This window comes from Ascaphus truei, unplaced genomic scaffold (assembly GCF_040206685.1).
Source record: "Ascaphus truei isolate aAscTru1 unplaced genomic scaffold, aAscTru1.hap1 HAP1_SCAFFOLD_395, whole genome shotgun sequence".
In the NCBI taxonomy this organism is placed as follows: domain Eukaryota; kingdom Metazoa; phylum Chordata; class Amphibia; order Anura; family Ascaphidae; genus Ascaphus; species Ascaphus truei.
The window spans coordinates 285,862-310,703 of record NW_027456725.1 but is presented as its reverse complement, the minus strand read 5'-3'; the positions used below and the strand labels follow the sequence as shown (position 1 = coordinate 310,703).

Sequence of the window (24,842 nt, the reverse complement as noted above, 5' to 3'; positions counted from 1 at the left end):
AACTCCCCTTCCAACTGCAGTGAACATGGCTGCGCGGCGTCAAATGACATCACATTGCCATGACAACGGGACGTCATGGCGCTGCGCTACGTCACCATGACGTCGCCACAGCATGTCGCATTATATAATAAAAAGGAGTGAGGCAGGTTTCAAAGAAGTGATGCACTTTATTTATCACGTGCACATATGGCATATGGCATTTTATATCGCTACAGTTATGGGCTCTATATGTAATATTGCTAAACATAGATCAAGGTGTCGCTTTTCTTACTCCCAGTGGCATGATCGGTAAGAAGATTACTAGAGTAAATTATAGTACATTATGTGGCACATATATAGTCTTCATGCACTGAAATGTTGACATGGTAATATGCAGCGGTGTTATATATCAGTATGAAGCAGTAGCACCTGTATGCAGGAATTAATCTGTCTGGAAAAAGATTTACACAAAATGGCTGCTGTGACAATCTCCTCACCAACTGTCAATTTAAACTAACTGTCATTTTGGCTCCTCCCCTTATTTACATTTGACCAATCAGAAGTTTAGCTGAGTCAGTGTGGGGTTGGGCTACATGTATTACTCGGGGACACAGCAGGGATTGCATACACAAGCTTTGTTTAATCTCATTACGATATGGTCAGGCAGGGCTCCCATGGTTTAAGCTGTGCAGTAGGAGATGTAGCTGGCGGGATTGCAGCACAATGCTGCCATAAAATGATGTACACAGATGTCACGGTGTTAAAATGTATGTGGGATCCGTGGGATCATCTTTTGAGTTTCAATTTGAGGTCCTGCATATTCCATCCCTCAATGAGCAGACACTTAATTCTTTCGTTTCAACATCTCCTCAGTCCCAGCTGCCGTTTAACATAAAAAAATAAATCAAAAAGTATATATTTCCCCCTTTAATATGTGCATCAATACAATCCACACAATGATAAATAATTAGCTAAGTTTACGATCGATCCGTTCTCCTGTGATCGTTTGGCGAGGATGTGGCTCAGGGGTTCACTAAATGGCTGTCGCTACAATCATGTGACCAGGTAGTCACTAGATACAATTGGTGCACTGTTAGAGACATGGCAGGGCTCAAAAAGGGAAGTGCCAGAGCCTGTTTCAGAAGAAGAAGGGGATGCGACTTTGTAAATGGTCGCTATAGAAACAAAAAATGATTGTTACATTAGAATACATTCAAAATGTCATTTAGAGTTATTTAAAAAAAATGCTACAAGTATTTTCTCATAGTACAAAACTGATTTAAAAAAAACACACATGCAAGATATTGCTTGGTCTGTAGCTTTAATAAGGTCGCTCACAGAAAAAGCAGCGGCAGTGTTATAGCGCTAAATTGCTCAGAATGTATTGCTTATGACTTTTTATGCATATGTAACACCCCTATCCCCCAAGGGAGATCAGTTTGGTAATGGAGGTTACTGGTTCTGTGGTGCTAACCTGTTTGGGGACACAGGAGGCCTAAGCATTCACTCATATTGGGCTTGGGGTGCAATGTGCAGCGCCTCCACCTGTGACGATCCCGCCATCGACGAGATGACCCATCACAGGAACCTATACAGTATATCTATACCGTGAATAAGCACTCTCACAACAGTGTAACCAATACAAGACAAAAAAGTGTCCAGTCCACGCTCTTGCTCTTTAAGGGTGTGGAATGATAGTTCCTCTCTGATCTTTTGCTGCTCCTGTTGTTCAAGGTGTCTTCCCCCACCTCCAAGATGGATCCCAACGGAGAATTCCGACGGCGATGCCAAGTTCCAAGAACCGCGCGCTGGATATGATAATGATATAACTGGATAGACATATAAAGAACCCCAGACAGGTGCCCCAGATCTTGCCTGGAAAAGTATACTTTTGTATACGAAACGCGTCGCGAATGGTGTTGCTAGCTTATTGTACACTCACAGCCAGCCGACACACAAGTGGTTTTTTATTCCGATCACGATCGTACACACAAAAACGGACAGGCATCGCCAGGACAGCTACAGGGGGCTTCATTTCATGCGCATGCGCGCTACGCGGTCCACCACGCTGACACTCGTGGAGGTCTGACGGCGTCACAGCGCTACAGGGACAGCCCCAGCATGCGGGACTGATCTCTGAGGAGTGATTCTGCCCCTGCTCATCCTATTCTGATGCCCTACCATAGAAGTGACGATCGAAACCGGGGATTATTAAAGTTTTTATTTATGTAAGTGGTTACTATTGTTTATTGTTTGTAATACACTTTATTTCTCTCATTTTGGTGCGCTGTTGTGTTTTCTTTTTCTTGGAACTTGGCATCGCCATCGGAGTTCTCCGTTGGGATCCATCTTGGAGGTGGGGGAAGACACCCTGAACAACAGGAGCAGCAAAAGATCAGAGAGGAACTATCATTTCACACCGTTAAAGAGCAAGAGCGCGGACTGGACACTTTTTTGACTGGTAATCTGTGTGACCCACTTGTTGAGTCACATGGCATCCCCCTTCTTTCCCATACAGTCACGCAGCAGCTATTAGCCTCTTATGGTTTAATTGTCCAATTATCACATTATTGTTCTTGGGCTATTTCTTACTTGTGCAGTATACATTTTTTATTGTCCCATGTTTCGTCCATCTTTCCCTCCATCTCCCCCTCCCCTTCCCTTCCCCCACCCTCTTTTTCCTTCTTCCCCTCCACCCTCCTCCTCCCCTCCCCCTCCCCTCACCCCTCACCCCTTCCCCTCTCCTCCCCACCTCTTTCGCCTTCCCTATATGGACGTATTATGGCTGAATCTAATACCAGCCAATTTCTAGATTGTCTTAAAAACAGGTTTAACAAACCAGAGCTGTTTGGGTAAGATGTTCTCAGATACGCCAATAGAAGACGTTACAACTCCTAGTTCGCCTTCTCTTATTAATGAGTTGCATAAACTATTGGAGAAGGAGACCAAGTCCTGGCTAGAAATGGCCCCATTGGAAGAATATATAAGGGTGGGTCGCATACCAAGAGGACTTAAGAGTCCTCAAACCCTCAACTTATATTACAGATAGTCCGGAGTTTGTCAAAGAATGGGAAAGGATCCAAGATCACTGTTCTTTAGAGCTAATTCGATTGTTAATCCTAGAAAGGAAAAAAGAGATAATCGAAGTAGACAGTAAAATAACTAAAGTTAAAAATGAGATTTTGGAGATTCCCTGTCTAGACAAACTACCGCAACTAACTAAAGACATGAATATTAAGTTGAGGAGATCAGAAAATGAAATATTAATTAATAAGAACAAAACATTTCTTAGGGATAAGAGAGATTATGCTCTTAATATTCAAAGATGTTGGAATACAGTAAAGGATACCCCTATAGATGGGGACCCTGCTGTACATGACACACATGAATCTAAGGCTACAGTTCCAAATCATTCAAAGGGTTCAACACAAACCAAACATCCAAACCCCAAAGTTAATATTAATATCCCAAGGACACCAAGGGATCCCAATTTTTATGCTAGACTCACCCATGAGAAACCTACTAGACTCCCGTCCAAATATCAAAGGAACGACACTACAGATCTCTCTGGATGGGGTCCCAATTCCCACAAACAACAACAAGGGAATTCCCATTATTCTAAACAGAATAGGAAGCAGAACAAACAGCATACTCCACATAATAAGAAAAATTACGGTGCTTCTAGGAAACATACTAACACCCATAGAAGAGAGGAACATGGAACTCCTGTTATTCTTCTACATAACCAATTTGAAGCATTAAGGGATAAAAAAGAGGAGATAGAGAATGAGGATTTTTTAAACAGGTTGGAGAAAATGAGACAATCAATATCCACCTGGGATTCCAACCACCCACCTTTATTGGGAGCCACCACAAAGAGTACAAGGAAAAGACAGGATTCAGGAGAGGACATAGAGGGAGTGGAATCAGAGGGAGGCAAACAACCCTCCACTCCCAAGTCTATCCAGATGACCCAACATTAAAATCGAAGGGCATCTTTAATTTGTCCCATTTTCAAATAGATCACACTTTAATGAATGTCTTGGGCAAAGGACTTTCTTTTGCCCCTACACGTAGGGTTAACAATTTAGATCTTTATATAGATCTTCAGAAATTTAATCGGAAGTTAACCCTCAGCAGACATTTCGTTTCAGATCAGGGAGGTCCAGTGTCTACTCCTAACACTATTAACCCTATTGTCAATACACTGTCTTCCAGTGAACAAAATCATCTTGTGGACTTGATGTCCTTGATGGACGAGGGTCCAACTAGTGTTGGAGATGATATGTCTACGCAACACTCATTGTTTAAACCGAATTCTACTTTTTATCCCTATCATTCTAGAGTACAGTATATTGACATTTTCAATAAATTGGTGGAAAAGGAGTTTAAGACTCTGGAAAAATCACAGACAACTCGAACAAATCAGAATATGAATTTGACTACACAGGAAAGACATGTGCTAAAAACACTGCAATTAGATCCAAACACAGTTGTACGTGAAGCAGACAAGGGAGGAGGCATTATACTCCAAGACAGAGTAGATTACTGCTTGGAAGCAACTAGATTATTGTCAGACCCCTTGTCCTATTGTAAACTTCCCAAAGACCCTACAGTTCAATTCCAACTGGGTCTCAATGAGTTGTTAAAATCTGCTTATCAATCGAATGTTCTCAAGAAACCTGAGTTTGATTATTTGTGTTGTACGGCTCCCACCATCCCTATTATGTATCATTTGCCTAAGATTCACAAATCACTCACTAATCCTCCGGGGCGACCTATTATTTCAGGGATACATTCACTTACTGCTAATCTTTCATTTTATGTAGATTTCTTTCTACAACCACTTGTTTCACTATTACCATCACACTTACTTGACACCACTTCTTTACTCACTATTCTTACAGGTTTCATTTGGAGACCTTCTTATCAGTTAGCCACATTGGATGTTCAAACTCTTTATACTTCTATTCCTCATGAAGGGGGATTAGATGCTATTGATCACTTTTTATCACTCCATGGCACTTTACCACTCCTTCAACGTAGGTTTATTCACGATTCAATAGAATTTATTTTGAAACACAATTATTTTCTTTTTGAACACGATTTTTATTTACAATTGTGTGGCACTGCTATGGGGACACGTTTTGCACCATCTTTTGCAAATTTATACATGGGATGGTGGGAATCGTCACACATATGGGGCGTCGATGTGTCTCCGCCGCAATTAATTATGTGGCGGAGATACATCGATGATGTGATTGTAATTTGGGACGGTGACAGCATCTCATTTGACAGCTTTGTTGCTGGGCTAAATGACAATCAGTTTAATCTGATTTTCACTAGCGAGTTAAGTCCAACGAACATCAATTATTTGGATTTGGAAATATATATTGCTGACAATAAATTATACACCAATACCCATTTTAAAAGCACAAATGTGAATTCCTTTTTACATCCAACAAGTGGTCATGAGAAAAGGTGTATTAACAACATTCCATACAGCCAGTTTCTGCGCATTAGGCGCAATTGTGCTGATTTGGAAACATTCAAGGTCCAATCTCAGACACTTGTGGAATGTTTCCTAGAAAAGGGCTATGATAGCACAATTATCGATAGGGCGTATAAAAGGGCGCTGAATACTAAGAGGGATAAATTCATTTATTTTTCAAGTAGTAAACAAACAGAAAATCAATTTGTTGCCATCGACGGTAGTTTGAATACATCCTCTCAGCCATTGGGAAACACCATTGCTATCGATTCTCTTCCATCAAACACTGCACCACTAAATGTAGAGCTGAAAAAACCCAACAAGAAAAAATCATTTAATAAAAATGAGAGGAAGACTCCATATTTTATAACCAAATTTAACAGTTCACATAGTAAGATAAAGCATATCCTCAATAAATATTGGTATATCTTGCATATGGATCCCATTTTAGCCAAATTTTTACCCAAAAGACCACCGATTGTCTTTACAAAATCCAATAATCTAAAAAATATACTGGCCCCGAGCCTTCTTAAAGGCAGTGTCCCTACTAAGAAGAAGGACCTTAGAGATTTATTAGGGTTAAAGGGTAACAACAGATGTAATAGATGTAAAATCTGTCCTAGAATGTTAACTCAAGATCATTTCAAATCTAAATTGACAGACTTTAAATATGAAATCCATAATTATATTGACTGTTTCACAACATATGTCATATATATCTTACAATGTGGATGTGGATAACAATATGTAGGTCGCACCAAACGCCGTCTCAAAATACGTGTGATGGAACATCTTAGAAACATTGTTAACATTCCCAAACTATTGGCCTCTGGTAAACCACTTACGCAATTGTTGTCTCATTTTAAAGATGTTCATCAGTGCAGCACAGTAGGGGTTAAATATATGGGTATCGAACATATAGCTACAACTATTAGAGCTGGTGACAAAGACTTACAAATTGCAAGAAGGGAGCAGTTTTGGATTTTCACCCTCCAAACTAAATATCCAGGGGGGTTAAATGATTATGTAGAACTGACTCCCTTTTTGAAGTGAATATATGAGTACGATCCAGTTAGTCATTCAGCTGTTCGCTTTAACATTCCCTATATGCGTATTATTGTGTGCCTTTTCCCCTCTCTCCATTATGGTTTTTTTTTTTGTTTTTTTGTTCTATTCCTTCTTTTTCTGTTTCTTCCACCCCCAATTCTTACACTTCACAAACCCCCCAAACCTCCCCCCCCCCTTTTTCTGTGTCATATGTCTTTTTTGTGTTACATTTGTATTTGTAATGTGTTTGCACAATGTTTTATCCATATTGTTCATATAATATTATATATGTGTTTTATCTACTACACTTGTCTATAGGGGGTTACCTGTTTGCATAATTTTATATGTCTTTATATTGTGTGGCATTTTTGCTTTTAAGTATTACCTTTTAATCTTTTAAATGCCACTGAACTATGAAATGCATCATTATAATATGGATTTCAATACAAGAGGGGGGGATTCGTAACACCACCCACCCCTCTTACCCTCAATTCAATTGGTTGCTCAATTATCATTACCAACCAATGATATAACTGGATAGACATATAAAGGACCCCAGACAGGTGCCCCAGATCTCGCCTGAAGATGTATACTTTTGTATACGAAACGCGTCGCGAATGGTGTTGCTGGCTTATTGTGCACTCACAGCCAGCCTACACACAAGTGGTTTTATATTCCGATCACGATCGTACACACAAAAACGGACAGGCATCGCCAGGACAGCTTCAGGGGGCTTCATTTCATGCGCGCTACGCGGTCCACCACGCTGACACTCGTGGAGGTCTGACGGCGTCACAGCGCTACAGGGACAGCCCCAGCACGCGGGACTGATCTCTGAGGAGTGATTCTGCCCCTGCTCATCCTATTCTGATGCCCTACCATAGAAGTGACGATCGAGACCAGGGATTATTAAAGTTTTTATTTATGTAAGTGGTTACTATTGTTTATTGTTTGTAATACACTTTATTTCTCTCATTTTGGTGCGCTGTTGTGTTTTCTTTTTCTTGGAACTTGGCATCGCCGTCGGAGTTCTCCGTTGGGATCCATCTTGGAGGTGGGGGAAGACACCTTGAACAATAGGAGCAGCAAAAGATCAGAGAGGAACTATCATTCCACATCCTTAAAGAGCAAGAGCGCGGACTGGACACCTTTTTTGACTGGTAATCTGTGTGACCCACTTGTTGAGTCACACGGCATCCCCCTTCTTTCCCATACAGTCACGCAGCAGCTATTAGACTCTTATGGTTTAATTGTCCAATTATCACATTATTGTTCTTGGGCTATTTCTTATTTGTGCAGTATACATTTTTTATTGTCCCATGTTTTGTCCATCTTTCCCTCCATTTCCCCCTCCCCTTCCCCCACCCTCTTTTTCCTTCTTTCCCTCCCCCCTCCTCCTCCTCTCCCCCTCCCCTCCCCTCTCCCCTTCCCCTCTCCTCCCCACCTCTTTCGCCTTCCCTATATGGATGTATTATGGCTGAATCTAATACCAGCCAATTTCTAGATTGTCTCAAAAACAGGTATAACAAAACAGAGCTGTTTAGTAAGATGTTCTCAGATACGCCAATAGAAGAGGTTACAACTACTAGTTTGCCTTCTCTTATGAATGAGTTGCATAAACTATTGGAGAAGGAGACCAAGTCCTGGCTAGAAATGGCCCCATTGGAAGAATATATAAGGGTGGGTCGCATACAAAGAGGACTTAAGAGTCCTCAAACCCTCAACTTATATTACAGATAGTCCGGAGTTTGTCAAAGAATGGGAAAGGATCCAAGATCACTGTTCTTTAGAGCTAATTCGATTGTTAATCCTAGAAAGGAAAAAAGAGATAATCGAAGTAGACAGTAAAATAACTAAAGTTAAAAATGAGATTTTGGAGATTCCCTGTCTAGACAAACTACCGCAACTAACTAAAGACATGAATATTAAGTTGAGGAGATCAGAAAATCAAATATTAATTAATAAGAACAAAAAAATTCTTAGGGATAAGAGAGATTATGCTCTTAATATTCAAAGATGTTGGGATACAGTAAAGGAAACCCCTATAGATGTGGACCCTGCTATACAGTACATGACACACATGAATCTAAGGCTACAGTTCGAAATCATTCAAAGGGTTCAACACAAACCAAACATCCAAACCCCAAAGTTAATATTAATATCCCAAGGACACCAAGGGATCCCAATTTTTATGCTAGACCCACCCATGAGAAACATACTAGACTCCTGTCCAAATATCAAAGGAACGACACTACAGATCCCTCTGGATGGGGTCCCAATTCCCACAAACAACAACAAGGGAATTCCCATTATTCTAAACAGAATAGGAAGCAGAACAAACAGCATACTCCACATAATAAGAAAAATTACGGTGCTTCTAGGAAACATACTAACACCCATAGAAGAGAGGAACATGGAACTCCTGTTATTCCTCTACATAACCAATTTGAAGCATTACGGAATAAAAAAGAGGAGATAGAGAATGAGGATTTTTTAAACAGGTTGGAGAAAATGAGACAATCAATATCCACCTGGGATTCCAACCACCCACCTTTATTGGGAGCCCCCAAAAAGAATACAAGGAAAAGACAGGATTCAGGAGAGGACATAGAGGGAGTGGAATCAGAGGGAGGCAAACAACCCTCCCTTCCCAAGTCTATCCAGACGACCCAATATTAAAATCGAAGGGCATCTTTAATTTGTCCCATTATAAATAGATCACACTTTAATGAATGTCTTGGGCAAAGGACTTTCTTTTGCCCCTACACGTAGGGTTAACAATTTAGATCTTTATATAGATCTTCAGAAATTTAATCGGAAGTTAACCCTCAGCAGACATTTCGTTTCAGATCAGGGAGGTCGAGTGTCGACTCCTAACACTATTAACCCTATTGTCACTACACTGTCTTCCAGTGAACAAAATCATCTTGTGGACTTGATGTCCTTGATGGACGAGGGTCCAACTAGTGTTGGAGATGATATGTCTACGCAACACTCATTGTTTAAACCGAATTCTACTTTTTATCCCTATCATTCTAGGGGACAGTATATTGACATTTTCAATAAATTGGTGGAAAAGGAGTTTAAGACTCTGGAACAATCGCAGACAACTCGAACAAATCAGAATATGAATTTGACTACACAGGAAAGACATGTGCTAAAAACACTGCAATTAGATCCAAACACAATTGTACGTGAAGCAGACAAGGGAGGAGGCATTATACTCCAAGACAGAGTAGATTACTGCTTGGAAGCAACTAGATTATTGTCAGACCCCTTGTCCTATTGTAAACTTCCCAACCCTTTTTTCAACTGGGTCTCAATGAGTTGTTAAAATCTGCTTATCAATCGAATGTTCTCAAGAAACATGAGTTTGATTATTTGTGTTGTACGGCTCCCACCATCCCTATTATGTATCATTTGCCTAAGATTCACAAATCACTCACTAATCCTCCGGGGCGACCTATTATTTCAGGGATACATTCACTTACTGCTAATCTTTCATCTTATGTAGATTTCTTTCTACCACCACTTGTTTCACTATTACCATCACACTTACTTGACACCACTTCTTTACTCACAATTCTTACAGGTTTCACTTGGAGACCTTCTTATCAGTTAGCCACATTGGATGCTCAAACTCTTTATACTTCTATTCCACATGAAGGGGGATTAGATGCTATTGATCACTTTTTATCACTCCATGGCACTTTACCACTCCTTCAACGTAGGTTTATTCACGATTCAATAGAATTTATTTTGAAACACAATTATTTTCTTTTTGAACACGATTTTTATTTACAATTGTGTGGCACTGCTATGGGGACACGTTTTGCACCATCTTTTGCAAATTTATACATGGGATGGTGGGAATCGTCACACATATGGGGCGTCGATAGGTCTCCGTCGCAATTAATTATGTGGCAGAGATACATCGATGATGTGATTGTAATTTGGGACGGTGACAGCATCTCATTTGACAGCTTTGTTGCTGGGCTAAATGACAATCAGTTTAATCTGATTTTCACTAGCGAGTTAAGTCCAACTAACATCAATTATTTGGATTTGGAAATATATATTGCTGACAATAAATTATACACCAAAACCCATTTTAAAAGCACAAATGTGAATTCCTTTTTACATCCAACAAGTGGTCATGAGAAAAGATGTATTAACAACATTCCATACAGCCAGTTTCTGCGCATTAGGCGCAATTGTGCTGATTTGGAAACATTCAAGGTCCAATCTCAGACACTTGTGGAATGTTTCCTAGAAAGGGCTATGATAGCACTATTATCGATAGGGCGTATAAAAGGGCGCTCAATACTAAGAGGGATAAATTAATTTATTTTTCAAGTAGTAAACAAACAGAAAATCAATTTGTTGTCATCGACGGTAGTTTGAATACATCCTCTCAGCCATTGGGAAACACCATTGCTATCGATTCTCTTCCATCAAACACTGCACCACTAAATGTAGAGCTGAAAAAACCCAACAAGAAAAAATCATTTAATAAAAATGAGAGGAAAACTCCATATTTTATAACCAAATTTAACAGTTCACATAGTAAGATAAAACATATCCTCAATAAATATTGGTATATCTTGCATATGGATCCCATTTTAGCCAAATTTTTACCCAAAAGACCACCGATTGTCTTTACAAAATCCAATAATTTAAAAAATATACTGGCCCCGAGCCTTCTTAAAGGCAGTGTCCCTACTAAGAAGAAGGACCTTAGAGATTTATTAGGGTTAAAGAGTAACCACAGATGTAATAGATGTAAAATCTGTCCTAGAATGTTAACTCAAGATCATTTCAAATCTAAATTGACAGACTTTAAATATGAAATCCATAATTATATTGACTGTTTAACAACATATGTCATATATATCTTACAATGTGGATGTGGATTACAATATGTAGGTCGCACCAAACGCCATCTCAAAATACGTGTGATGGAACATCTTAGAAACATTGTTAACATTCCCAAACTATTGGCCTCTGGTAAACCACTTACGCAATTGGTGTCTCATTTTAAAGATGTTCATCAGTGCAGCACAGTAGGGGTTAAATATATGGGTATCGAACATATAGCTACAACTATTAGAGCTGGTGACAAAGACTTACAAATTGCAAGAAGGGAGCAGTTTTGGATTTTCACCCTCCAAACTAAATATCCAGGGGGGTTAAATGATTATGTAGAACTGACTCCCTTTTTGAAGTGAATATATGAGTACGATCCAGTTAGTCATTCAGCTGTTCGCTTTAACATTCCCTATATGCGTATTATTGTGTGCCTTTTCCCCTCTCTCCATTATGGGTTTTTTCCCTGTTTTTTTGTTTTATTCCTCCCTTTTCTGTTTCTTGCACCCCCAATTCTTATACTTCATAAACCCCCAAACCTCCCCCCCCTTTTTCTGTGTCATATGTCTTTTATGTGTTGCATTTGTATTTGTAATGTGGAGAAAAGACAAGGCGCACAACGCGCGTAGTGTAATACAGTTTAAAATGTTGATTTTACTAGAAGATAATAAGTTCTGCGTACATCAATAAATATAAAAACAAGCGTTTGTTTAGTGGGGTTACCACACAAGGGAACAGCTGGACTCATCAGTCTTCACCCGCTATGGAGATCGGAACTGGAGACCCACGATCATCTGGCCGGGTAGGAAGAGGGGGGCCCTCTGGATCCGTGGAGGGCACTCACTCCGTTTCTGTATGCTGAGATGGAAAGTCCACCGTGTGAGTACACACACAGGTCCCTGCAGCGCGTGCAGTCTGCTCCGCTGTATTTCTCCACTGCCACACGCCGGCAGCACGCCTCTGTGTCTCGCGGGACAACCGCTGATGACGTCACTGGCTAAGTGCAAAGTTCAAGGCAGTGTCTGTGGTGTACACAGTGATAGAACAAGGCGCTGAATGGCAACCAGGAAGTTGCAGAGAACAGTCAGCAGGGAGAACTGGCGCGAGGGACAAGGAAGGGGGATTGAAAAATAATAAAAATAGTAAACTATAAAATATAGTTAAAAATTAGTGTGGAGTCTGGAGAGTGTTTCAGCTCATTTTTAACTATATTTAATGTGATAATTGGACAATTAAACCATAAGAGTCTAATAGCTGCTGCGTGACTGTATGGGAAAGAAGGGGGATGCCGTGTGACTCAACAAGTGGGTCACACAGATTACTAGTCAAAAAAGTGTACAGTCCGCGCTCTTGCTCTTTAAGGGTGTGGAATGATAGTTCCTCTCTGATCTTTTGCTGCTCCTGTTGTTCAAGGTGTCTTCCCCCACCTCCAAGATGGATCCCAACGGAGAACTCCGACGGCGATGCCAAGTTCCAAGAAAAAGAAAACACAACAGCGCACCAAAATGAGATAAATAAAGTGTATTACAAACAATAAACAGTAGTAACCACTTACATAAATAAAAACTTTAATAATCCCCGGTCTCGATCGTCACTTCTATGGTAGGGCATCAGAATAGGATGAGCAGGGGCAGAATCACTCCTCAGAGATCAGTCCCGCGCGCTGGGGTTGTTCCTGTAGCGCTGTGACGCCGTCAGACCTCCACGAGTGTCAGCGTGGTGGACCGCGTAGCGCGCTTGCGAATGAAATGAAGCCCCCTGTAGCTGTCCTGGCGATGCCTGTCCGTTTTTGTGTGTATGATCGTGATCGGAATAAAAAAACACTTGTGTGTAGGCTGGCTGTGAGTGTACAATAAGCCAGCAACACCATTCGCGACGCGTTTCGTATACAAAAGTATACTTCTTCAGGCGTGATCTGGGGCACCTGTCTGGGGTCCTTTATATGTCTATCCAGTAATATCATTGGTTGGTAATGATAATTGAGCAACCAATTGAATTGAGGGTAAGAGGGGTGGGTGGTGTTACGAATCCTCCCCTCTTGTATTGAAATCCATATTATAATGATGCATTTCATAGTTCAGTGGCATTGTAAAGATTAAAAGGTATTACTTAAAAACAAAAATGCCACACAATATAAAGACATATAATTATGCAAACAGGTAACCCCCTATAGACAAGTGTAGTAGATAAAACACATATATAATATAATACACTGGCGACACACTTTATTCGAGCTCGGCTAGTCCCGCGGGTATATTCGGGTATACTCGGGTGTATTCAGGTTTCTGATCGTTTTCTGCCAGAGTGCATTGCGTTCTTTTCCGGCAGGGATTTAAGCTTTTTATTCCGGCTTGCTGAAATACTGCAATGCCGTGAAAATACACATGGTGGCGCTTGCGAGCTGTTCTCTGTGAAGCCGTCCCCTATAATGAATTGTAATGCAGTATACAGTATATACTGTACAGTATATATATATATATACTGTATAACAACAACCCCTATAAGCCCTAACATACAGTACTGTACACATACAGTAATGTACTGTATACTGTATGCATATACATAAATGATATTACTGTATGGGCGGCGGGGGCGTGATGTGTTTGCAGCAGAGAGAGATCCGCTGCTCTCTCTCTGCGCAAACATCGGCACAATAAAAATTATTTGAAATACATTTTTATTGATAGTGTAAATGTGCAGGGGGTCTCCGGAGCTGAATCGCGTTGGTTTTAGGTCTGGGGACCCCGTGCCCCCCGAGATACAGGCCCCTTTAGGGGGTGCCGGTATCCCTCTGCGTTTAAAGGCCCCGATCACGTGATCGCGGCCTGTAAACCAAGCAGAGCATCGGGATACCGGCACCCCCTAAAGGGGCCTGTATCTCGGGGGGCACGGGGTCCCCAGACCTGAAACCTGTGCGCTTCTGCTCTGGAGACCCTCTGCACATGTACAGTATCAATAAAACACATACAATATACAGTATAAATAAACACTCGTTCTTTACCTTAGCGGCTAAGCGCTATAGTAAAGAAGCATCATTTCTGTATTGTATTAATATTGTACAGTGATCAGGGGGTTCCCTGAGCCAGAAATTAATGCTCAGGGACCCCCCCTGCTCCTGCTCAATATTATTAAAAATACAGAAAATGCTGCGTCATTACCATAGCGGATAGTCACTAAGGCAATGAAGAGGTTAACCCACCGTGCCCGCTTTATTGTGTGTAGTGGGGATGGGTGAGGGGGGTATTTGGCCCTTGGTGTGAGTTTAGGACTTGAAAAATACGAATAAACCATTGTGCAAACACATTACAAATACAAATGCAACACATAAAAGACATATGACACAGAAAAAGGGGGGGGGAGGTTTGTAGGTTTGTGAAGTATAAGAATTGGGGGTGGAAGAAACAGAAAAAGAAGAACTAAAACAAAAAAACAGGAAAAAAAAACATAATGGAGAGAGGGGAAAAGGCACACAATAATACGCATATAGGGAATGTTAAAGCGAACAGCTGAATGACTAACTGGATCGTACTCATATATTCACTTCAAAAAGGGAGTCAGTTCTACATAATCATTTAACCCCCCTGGATATTTAGTTTGGAGGGTGAAAATCCAAAACTGCTCCCTTCTTGCAATTTGTAAGTCTTTGTCACCAGCTCTAATAGTTGTAGCTATATGTTCGATACCCATATATTTAACCCCTACTGTGCTGCACTGATGAACATCTTTAAAATGAGACAACAATTGCGTAAGTGGTTTACCAGAGGCCAATAGTTTGGGAATGTTAACAATGTTTCTAAGATGTTCCATCACACGTATTTTGAGATGGCGTTTGGTGCGACCTACATATTGTAATCCACATCCACATTGTAAGATATATATGGCATGTGTTGTTAAACAGTCAATATAATTATGGATTTCATATTTAAAGTCTGTCAATTTAGATTTGAAATGATCTTGAGTTTACATTCTAGGACAGATTTTACATCTATTACATCTGTTGTTACCCTTTAACCCTAATAAATCTCTAAGGTCCTTCTTCTTAGTAGGGACACTGCCTTTAAGAAGGCTCGGGGCCAGTATATTTTTTAGATTATTGGATTATGTAAAGACAATCGGTGGTCTTTTGGGTAAAAATTTGGCTAAAATGGGATCCATATGCAAGATATACTGTACCAATATTTATTGAGGATATGTTGTTTCTTACTATGTGAACTGTTAAATTTGGTTATAACATATGGAGTCTCCTCTCATTTTTATTAAATGATTTTTTCTTGTTGGGTTTTTTCAGCTCTACATTTAGTGGTGCAGTGTTTGATGGAAGAGAATCGATAGCAATGGTGTTTCCCAATGGCTGAGTGGATGTATTCAAACTACCGTCGATGGCAACAAATTGATTTTCTGTTTGTTTACTACTTGAAAAATAAATGAATTTATCCCTCTTAGTATTCAGCGCCCTTTTATACGCCCTATCGATAATAGTGCTATCATAGCCCTTTTCTAGGAAACATTCCACAAGTGTCTGAGATTGGACCTTTAATTTTTCCAAACCAGCACAATTGCGCCTAATGCGCACAAACTGGCTGTATGGAATGTTGTTAATACATCTTTTCTCATGACCACTTGTTGGATGTAAAAAGGAATTCACATTTGTGCTTTTAAAATGGGTTTTGGTGTATAATTTATTGTCAGCAATATATATTTCCAAATCCAAATAATTGATGTTCGTTGGACTTAACTCGCTAGTGAAAATCAGATTAAACTGATTGTCATTTAGCCCAGCAACAAAGCTGTCAAATGAGATGCTGTCACCGTCCCAAATTACAATCACATCATCGATGTATCTCCGCCACATAATTAATTGCGGCGGAGACACATCGACGCCCCATATGTGTGACGATTCCCACCATCCCATGTATAAATTTGCAAAAGATGGTGCAAAACGTGTCACCATAGCAGTGCCACACAATTGTAAATAAAAATCGTGTTCAAAAAGAAAATAATTGTGTTTCAAAATAAATTCTATTGAATCGTGAATAAACCTACGTTGAAGGAGTGGTAAAGTGCCATGGAGTGATAAAAAGTGATCAATAGCATCTAATCCCCCTTCATGTGGAATAGAAGTATAAAGAGTTTGAGCATCCAATGTGGCTAACTGATAAGAAGGTCTCCAAGTGAAATCTGTAATAATAGTGAGTAAAGAAGTGGTGTCAAGTAAGTGTGATGGTAATAGTGAAACAAGTGGTTGTAGAAAGAAATCTACATAAGATGAAAGATTAGCAGTAAGTGAATGTATCCCTGAAATAATAGGTCGCCCCGGAGGGTTAGTGAGTGATTTGTGAATCTTAGGCAAATGATACATAATAGGGATGGTGGGAGCCGTACAACACAAATAATCAAACTCATGTTTCTTGAGAACATTCGATTGATAAGCAGATTTTAACAACTCATTGAGACCCAGTTGGAATTGAACTGTAGGGTCTTTGGGAAGTTTACAATAGGACAAGGGGTCTGACAATAATCTAGTTGCTTCCAAGCAGTAATCTACTCTGTCTTGGAGTATAATGCCTCCTCCCTTGTCTGCTTCACGTACAATTGTGTTTGGATCTAATTGCAGTGTTTTTAGCACATGTCTTTCCTGTGTAGTCAAATTCATATTCTGATTTGTTCGAGTTGTCTGCGATTGTTCCAGAGTCTTAAACTCCTTTTCCACCAATTTATTGAAAATGTCAATATACTGTCCCCTAGAATGATAGGGATAAAAAGTAGAATTCGGTTTAAACAATGAGTGTTGCGTAGACATATCATCTCCAACACTAGTTGGACCCTCGTCCATCAAGGACATCAAGTCCACAAGATGATTTTGTTCACTGGAAGACAGTGTATTGACAATAGGGTTAATAGTGTTAGGAGTAGACACTCGACCTCCCTGATCTGAAACTAAATGTCTGCTGAGGGTTAACTTCCGATTAAATTTCTGAAGATCTATATAAAGATCTAAATTGTTAACCCTACGTGTAGGGGCAAAAGAAAGTCCTTTGCCCAAGACTTTCATTAAAGTGTGATCTATTTGAAAATGGGACAAATTAAAGATGCCCTTCGATTTTAATGTTGGGTCATCTGGATAGACTTGGGAGGGGAGGGTTGTTTGCTTCCCTCTGATTCCACTCCCTCTATGTCCTCTCCTGAAACCTGTCTTTTCCTTGTACTCTTTTTGGGTGCTCCCAATAAAGGTGAGTGGTTGGAATCCCAGGTGGATATTGATTGTCTCATTTTCTCCAACCTGTTTAAAAAATCCTCATTCTCTATCTCCTCTTTTTTATCCCTTAATGCTTCAAATTGGTTATGTAGAGGAATAACAGGAGTTCCATGTTCCTCTCTTCTATGGGTGTTAGTATGTTTCCTAGAAGCACCGTTATTTTTCTTATTATGTGGAGTATGCTGTTTGTTCTGCTTCCTATTCTGTTTAGAATAATGGGAATTCCCTTGTTGTTGTTTGTGGGAATTGGGACCCCATCCAGAGGGATCTGTAGTGTCGTTCCTTTGATATTTGGACGGGAGTCTAGTATGTTTCTCATGGGTGGGTCTAGCATAAAAATTGGTAATCCCTTGGTGTCCTTGGGATATTAATATTAACTTTGGGGTTTGGATGTTTGGTTTGTGTTGAACCCTTTGAATGATTTGGAACTGTAGCCTTAGATTCATGTGTGTCATGTATAGCAGGGTCCCCATCTATAGTGGTTTCCTTTACTGTATCCCAACATCTTTGAATATTAAGAGCATAATCTCTCTTTTCCTTGAGAAATTTTTTGTTCATATTAATTAATATTTGATTTTCTGATCTCCTCAACTTAATATTCATGTCTTTAGTTAGTTGTGGTAGTTTGTCTAGACAGGGAATCTCCAAAATCTCATTTTTAACTTTAGTTATTTTACTGTCTACTTCGATTATCTCTTTTTTCCTTTCTAGGATTAACAATCGAATTAGCTCTAAAGAACAGTGATCTTGGATCCTTTCCCATTCTTTGACAAACTCCGGACTATCTGTAATATAAGTTGAGGGTTTGAGGACTCTTAAGTCCTCTTGGTATGCGACCCACCCTTATATATTCTTCCAATGTGGCCATTTCTAGCCAGGACTTGGTCTCCTTCTCCAATAGTTCATGCAACTCATTCATAAGAGAAGGCAAACTAGGAGTTGTAACCTCTTCTATTGGCGTATCTGAGAACATCTTACTAAACAGCTCTGGTTTGTTAAACCTGTTTTTGGGACAATCTAGAAATTGGCTGGTATTAGATTCAGCCATAATACGTCCATATAGGGAAGGCGAAAGAGGTGGGGAGGAGAGGGGAAGGGGAGAGGGGAGGGGGAGGGGGAAGGGAAAGAAGGAAAAAGAGGGTGGGGGAAGGGGAGGGGGAAATGGAGGGAAAGATGGACGAAACATGGGACAATAAAAAATGTATACTGCACAAGTAAGAAATAGCCCAAGAACAATAATGTGATAATTGGACAATTAAATCATAAGAGGCTAATAGCTGCTGCGTGACTGTATGGAAAGAAGGGGGATGCTGTGTGACTCAACAAGTGGGTCACACAGATTACCAGTCAAAAAAGTGTCCAGTCCGCGCTCTTGCTCTTTAAGGGTGTGGAATGATAGTTCCTCTCTGATCTTTTGCTGCTCCTGTTGTTCAAGGTGTCTTCCCCCACCTCCAAGATGGATCCCAATGGAGAACTCCGACGGCGATGCCAAGTTCCAAGAAAAAGAAAACACAACAGCGCACCAAAATGAGAGAAATAAAGTGTATTACAAACAATAAACAATAGTAACCACTTACATAAATAAAAACTTTAATAATCCCCGGTCTCGATCGTCACTTCTATGGTAGGGCATCAGAATAGGATGAGCAGGGGCAGAATCACTCCTCAGAGATCAGTCCCGCGCGCTGGGGCTGTCCCTGTAGCGCTGTGACGCCGTCAGACCTCCACGAGTGTCAGCGTGGTGGACCGCGTAGCGCGCATGCGCATGAAATGAAGCCCCCTGTAGCTGTCCTGGCGATGCCTGTCCGTTTTTGTGTGTACGATCGTGATCGGAATAAAAAACCACTTGTGTGTAGGCTGGCTGTGAGTGTACAATAAGCCAGCAACACCATTCGCGACGCGTTTCGTTTACAAAAGTATACTTCTTCAGGCGTGATCTGGGGCACCTGTCTGGGGTCCTTTTTATGTCTATCCAGTTAGATCATTGGTTGGTAATGATAATTGAGCAACCAATTGAATTGAGGGTAAGAGGGGTGGGTGGTGTTACGAATCCTCCCCTCTTGTACTGAAATCCATAGTATAATGATGCATTTCATATTTCAGTGGCATTTAAAAGATTAAAAGGTAATACTTAAAAGCAAAAATGCCACACAATATAAAGACATATAAAGTTATGCAAACAGGTAACCCCCTATAGACAAGTGTAGTAGATAAAACACATATATAATATGAACAATATGGATAAAACATTGTGCAAACACATTACAAATACAAATGCAACACATAAAATACATATGACACAGAAAAAGGGGGGGTGGGAGGTTTGTGAAGCATAAGAATTGGGGGTGGAAGAAACAGATAAAGAAGGAATAAAACAAAAAAACAGGAAAAAAAACCATAATGGAGAGAGGGGAAAATGCACACAATAATACAGATATAGGGAATGTTAAAGCGAACAGCTGAATGACTAACTGGATCGTACTCATATATTCACTTCAAAAAGGGAGTCAGTTCTACATAATCATTTAACCCCCCTGGATATTGAGTTTGGAGGGTGAAAATCCAAAACTGCTCCCTTCTTGCAATTTGTAAGTCTTTGTCACCAGCTCTAATAGTTGTAGCTATATGTTCGATACCCATATATTAAACACCTATTGTGCTGCACTGATGAACATCTTTAAAATGAGACAACAATTGCATAAGTGGTTTACCAGAGGCCAATAGTTTGGGAATGTTAACAATGTTTCTAAGATGTTCCATCACACGTATTTTGAGATGGCGTTTGGTGCGACCTACATATTGTAATCCACATCCACATTGTAAGATATATATGACATATGTTGTTAAACAGTCAATATAATTATGGATTTCATATTTAAAGTCTGTCAATTTAGATTTGAAATGATCTTGAGTTAACATTCTAGGACAGATTTTACATCTATTACATCTGTGGTTACCCTTTAACCCTAATAAATCTCTAAGGTCCTTCTTCTTAGTAGGGACACTGCCTTTAAGAAGGCTCGGGGCCAGTATATTTTTTAGATTATTGGAATTTGTAAAGACAATCGGTGGTCTTTTGGGTAAAAATTTGGCTAAAATGGGATCCATATGCAAGATATACCAATATTTATTGAGGATATGCTTTATCTTACTATGTGAACTGTTAAATTTGGTTATAAAATATGGAGTCTTCCTCTCATTTTTATTAAATGATTTTTTCTTGTTGGGTTTTTTCAGCTCTACATTTAGTGGTGCAGTGTTTGATGGAAGAGAATCGATAGCAATGGTGTTTCCCAATGGCTGAGAGGATGTATTCAAACTACCGTCGATGGCAACAAATTGATTTTCTGTTTGTTTACTACTTGAAAAATAAATGAATTTATCCCTCTTAGTATTCAGCGCCCTTTTATACGCCCTATCAATAATAGTGCTATCATAGCCCTTTTCTAGGAAACATTCCAGAAGTGTCTGAGATTGGACCTTGAATGTTTCCAAATCAGCACAATTGCGCCTAATGCGCAGAAACTGGCTGTATGGAATGTTGTTAATACATCTTTTCTCATGACCACTTGTTGGATGTAAAAAGGAATTCACATTTGTGCTTTTAAAATGGGTTTTGGTGTATAATTTATTGTCAGCAATATATATTTCCAAATCCAAATAATTGATGTTAGTTGGACTTAACTCGCTAGTGAAAATCAGATTAAACTGATTGTCATTTAGCCCAGCAACAAAGCTGTCAAATGAGATGCTGTCACCGTCCCAAATTACAATCACATCATCGATGTATCTCCGCCACATAATTAATTGCGGCGGAGACACATCGACGCCCCATACTGCACCGACACACTTTATTCGAGCAAATACCCGGTATGTACCTGGCAGATACCTGGAATGCGCCGCTCCTCACCTCTGACAAGCCCCGTTGTGTTTGCCTTCCCAGCCTGGGTTCATGCCTGGCTGACGGGCGGCTGATCTGTTAAATGATAATGATTAGGATTTAATAGGCTGCAATGCTTCGCGTGTCTACCAGATGGCATAAATTCATGAATTGTAATGCAGTATATACAGGCGGTCCTCGTTTTACGACGCTTCGTTTTACGACGAACGGCTTATCCGACGCTTGTCAATGCATCCCTATGGCCCGTTTTACGACGCCCGAACGGCTTATCCGACGCTCTTACGACGCTTTAAAAAATTGCTACAAATGAACAACCAGACGGCTGCAGGCTAGGGAGATCATCCTGAACAGTCTGTGTGAAGGTTTGGGGGTGTATTTTAGGCCCTAAACCATGGCTGATCAAAGCAAAAAGCAAAGTGCTGTTACTCCAAAAAGGAATAGAAAATCTATAACTTTGGAGACCAAGCACAACATCATAAAGCGCTCTGAGAAAGGAGAGACGAACACAGAAATTGGACGTTCCTTGGATATACCTCGCACAACTATTGTGACTATAATAAAAGACAAGGCAAGAATCCTGGAACAGATCGAGGGCTCAGCACCTATGCAAGGTACGACAATAAGGCAACGTGCTGGGCATATTGCTGAGGTAGAAAAACTCCTCATCATATGGCTGGAAGATCAATCCCAGCGTCATGTGCCCATTAGTTTAGCCTTAATTCAGGCCAAGGCTTTGAGTCTGTATGAGGACATTAAGCAACAGCATGGAGAAGGGGCCACTGAGGAAACGTTCACTGCAAGTAAGGGCTGGTTTATGCGGTTTAAAGAGAGGGCAAACTTGCATAACATTAAAGTGACCGGTGAAGCTGCTAGTGCTGATGAGGAGGCAGCTAAAACCTTCCCTGTTACATTGGCCAAAATTATAGAGGACGGTGGCTATTGCGCACGTCAAGTGTTCAATGTTGATGAGACTGGGCTCTACTGGAAGAAAGTGCCCAGTAGAAGCTACATTGCAAGAGAGGAAAAATCTATGCCCGGGTTTAAAGTTGCAAAGGACAGGCTGACTCTTCTGCTTGGTTCAAATGCTGCAGGTGATTTCAAGCTAAAACCTTTGCTTGTTTATCATGCAGAAAACCCTAGGGCATTCAAGGGTTATGCAAAGCACACACTTCCAGTGATTTGGAAGTCCAACCGTAAAGCATGGGTAACAGGGAGCCTTTTTGAGGACTGGTTCCAGCATCAATTTGTTCCGACTGTGCAATTATATTGCATGAACCAGAACCTCGATTTCAAAGCGTTGCTGCTCCTGGACAATGCTCCTGGCCATCCCGTGTACCTGGATGACCATCATCCAAACATCATGGTGGTGTTCATGCCCCCCAACACCACCTCACTGATACAGCCGATGGACCAGGGTGTTATCGCTTCCTTCAAGGCCTACTATCTTAGGCGAACATTTGCCCAGGCCATCAGAGCAACCGATGTGGAAGGTGGTCCAACCCTAAAAGAATTTTGGAAGGGTTACAACATTCTCCATGCAGTAAGAAACATTGGAGAGGCATGGAATGAGGTGAAACAATCCAATCTAAACGGAGTTTGGCGTAATTTGTGCCCGGATTTTGTGTCTGATGTCCAAGGCCTTACAGAGACTGTTGCAGAAGTTACAGAAAATGTTGTGCAAATGGCCAGAGATCTCAACTTGGAGGTGGAAACCGAGGATATTGAGGAGTTGATCGCCTCACATTCTAACGAGTTGAGCAATGAAGACCTCATGCAATTAGAGGAGCAAAAAATTGCTGAAGAGGAGGCCCACCAATCTGCTGATGTGGCACAGCCACAGCCACGTAAATCTTTGTCTAGCAAAATGTTGGCTGCGGCATTCAAGCACATTGATAGCGCACTGGCCATATTTGAGGACAATGACCCTAACATTGAACGGAGTTCAACAGTCAGTCGTGGGGTGTCTAACCAAATCAGCTGCTATAGAGAGATCTACACGCAGAAAAGGAAAGGATCTGTCCAGACTTCAATGAAGAGGTTCTTCAAGAGGCCGAAACCTTCAACCGCACCTACATCACCTCCAAAAAGTCCGTTGTCTATTGAAGATTCCCCCCCCCCATCATCTTCCTCCAATAATTGATGTGTTTTTTTTTTGCTCGTGTACATTTCTGTACAAAATACAGCATAGTATTATTTTTATAGTTTTATTTTACAGTTCTGTAATCAATAAATATAATGTTTACATCATAATCTATGTGTGTGCTGCATATCTTATTGCTTGAGTAACATTTTCTGTGTATTTTAGCATTAAAAATGCCTTCAGGAACGGAACGTTTAATTTAAACTGTGTTCCTATGGGAAAACGGGTTTCGCTTTACGACGCTTCGCTATCCGACGCCATTTTGAGTAACGCATTGCGTCGGATAACCGAGGACCGCCTGTATATATATATATATACTGTGCAGTATTGCAGCCAGCGGGAATAAAATGCTTCAATCCCTGCCTGGAAAATAACCCAATGTACTCGGGCAGAAAACAGTCATAAACCTCAATACAACCGGGTATACCCGAATTCGTGGGACTAGCCGAGCTCGAATAAAGTGTGTCGCCAGTGTATGTGTGACGATTCCCACCATCCCATGTATAAATTTGCAAAAGATGGTGCAAAACGTGTCCCCATAGCAGTGCCACACAATTGTAAATAAAAATCGTGTTCAAAAAGAAAATAATTGTGTTTCAAAATAAATTCTATTGAATCGTGAATAAACCTACGTTGAAGGAGTGGTAAAGTGCAATGGAGTGATAAAAAGTGATCAATAGCATCTAATCCCCCTTCATGTGGAATAGAAGTATAAAGAGTTTGAACATCCAATGTGGCTAACTGATAAGAAGGTCTCCAAGTGAAACCTGTAAGAATAGTGAGTAAAGAAGTGGTGTCAAGTAAGTGTGATGGTAATAGTGAAACAAGTGGTTGTAGAAAGAAATCTACATAAGATGAAAGATTAGCAGTAAGTGAATGTATCCCTGAAATAATAGGTCGCCCCGGAGGATTAGTGAGTGATTTGTGAATCTTAGGCAAATGATACATAATAGGGATGGTGGGAGCCGTACACCACAAATAATCAAACTCATGTTTCTTGAGAACATTCGATTGATAAGCAGATTTTAACAACTCATTGAGACCCAGTTGGAATTGAACTGTAGGGTCTTTGGGAAGTTTATAATAGGACAAGGGGTCTGACAATAATCTAGTTGCTTCCAAGCAGTAATCTATTCTGTCTTGGAGTATAATGCCTCCTCGT

General features: G+C 40.5%; 1 protein-coding gene across 1 annotated transcript in view; it reads left to right on the top strand.

Moving 5' to 3' along the window:
- Positions 1-268: 268 nt before the first annotated feature.
- Positions 269-24,842, top strand: part of LOC142483928 (uncharacterized) — a 141,211-nt gene continuing 116,637 nt past the window's right edge. Inside the window, exon 1 of the mRNA XM_075583851.1 lies at positions 269-746. Within this exon, the coding sequence (XP_075439966.1) occupies positions 635-746 (112 nt within the window). The 5' untranslated portion in view covers positions 269-634. The remainder of the gene's footprint in view (positions 747-24,842) is intronic.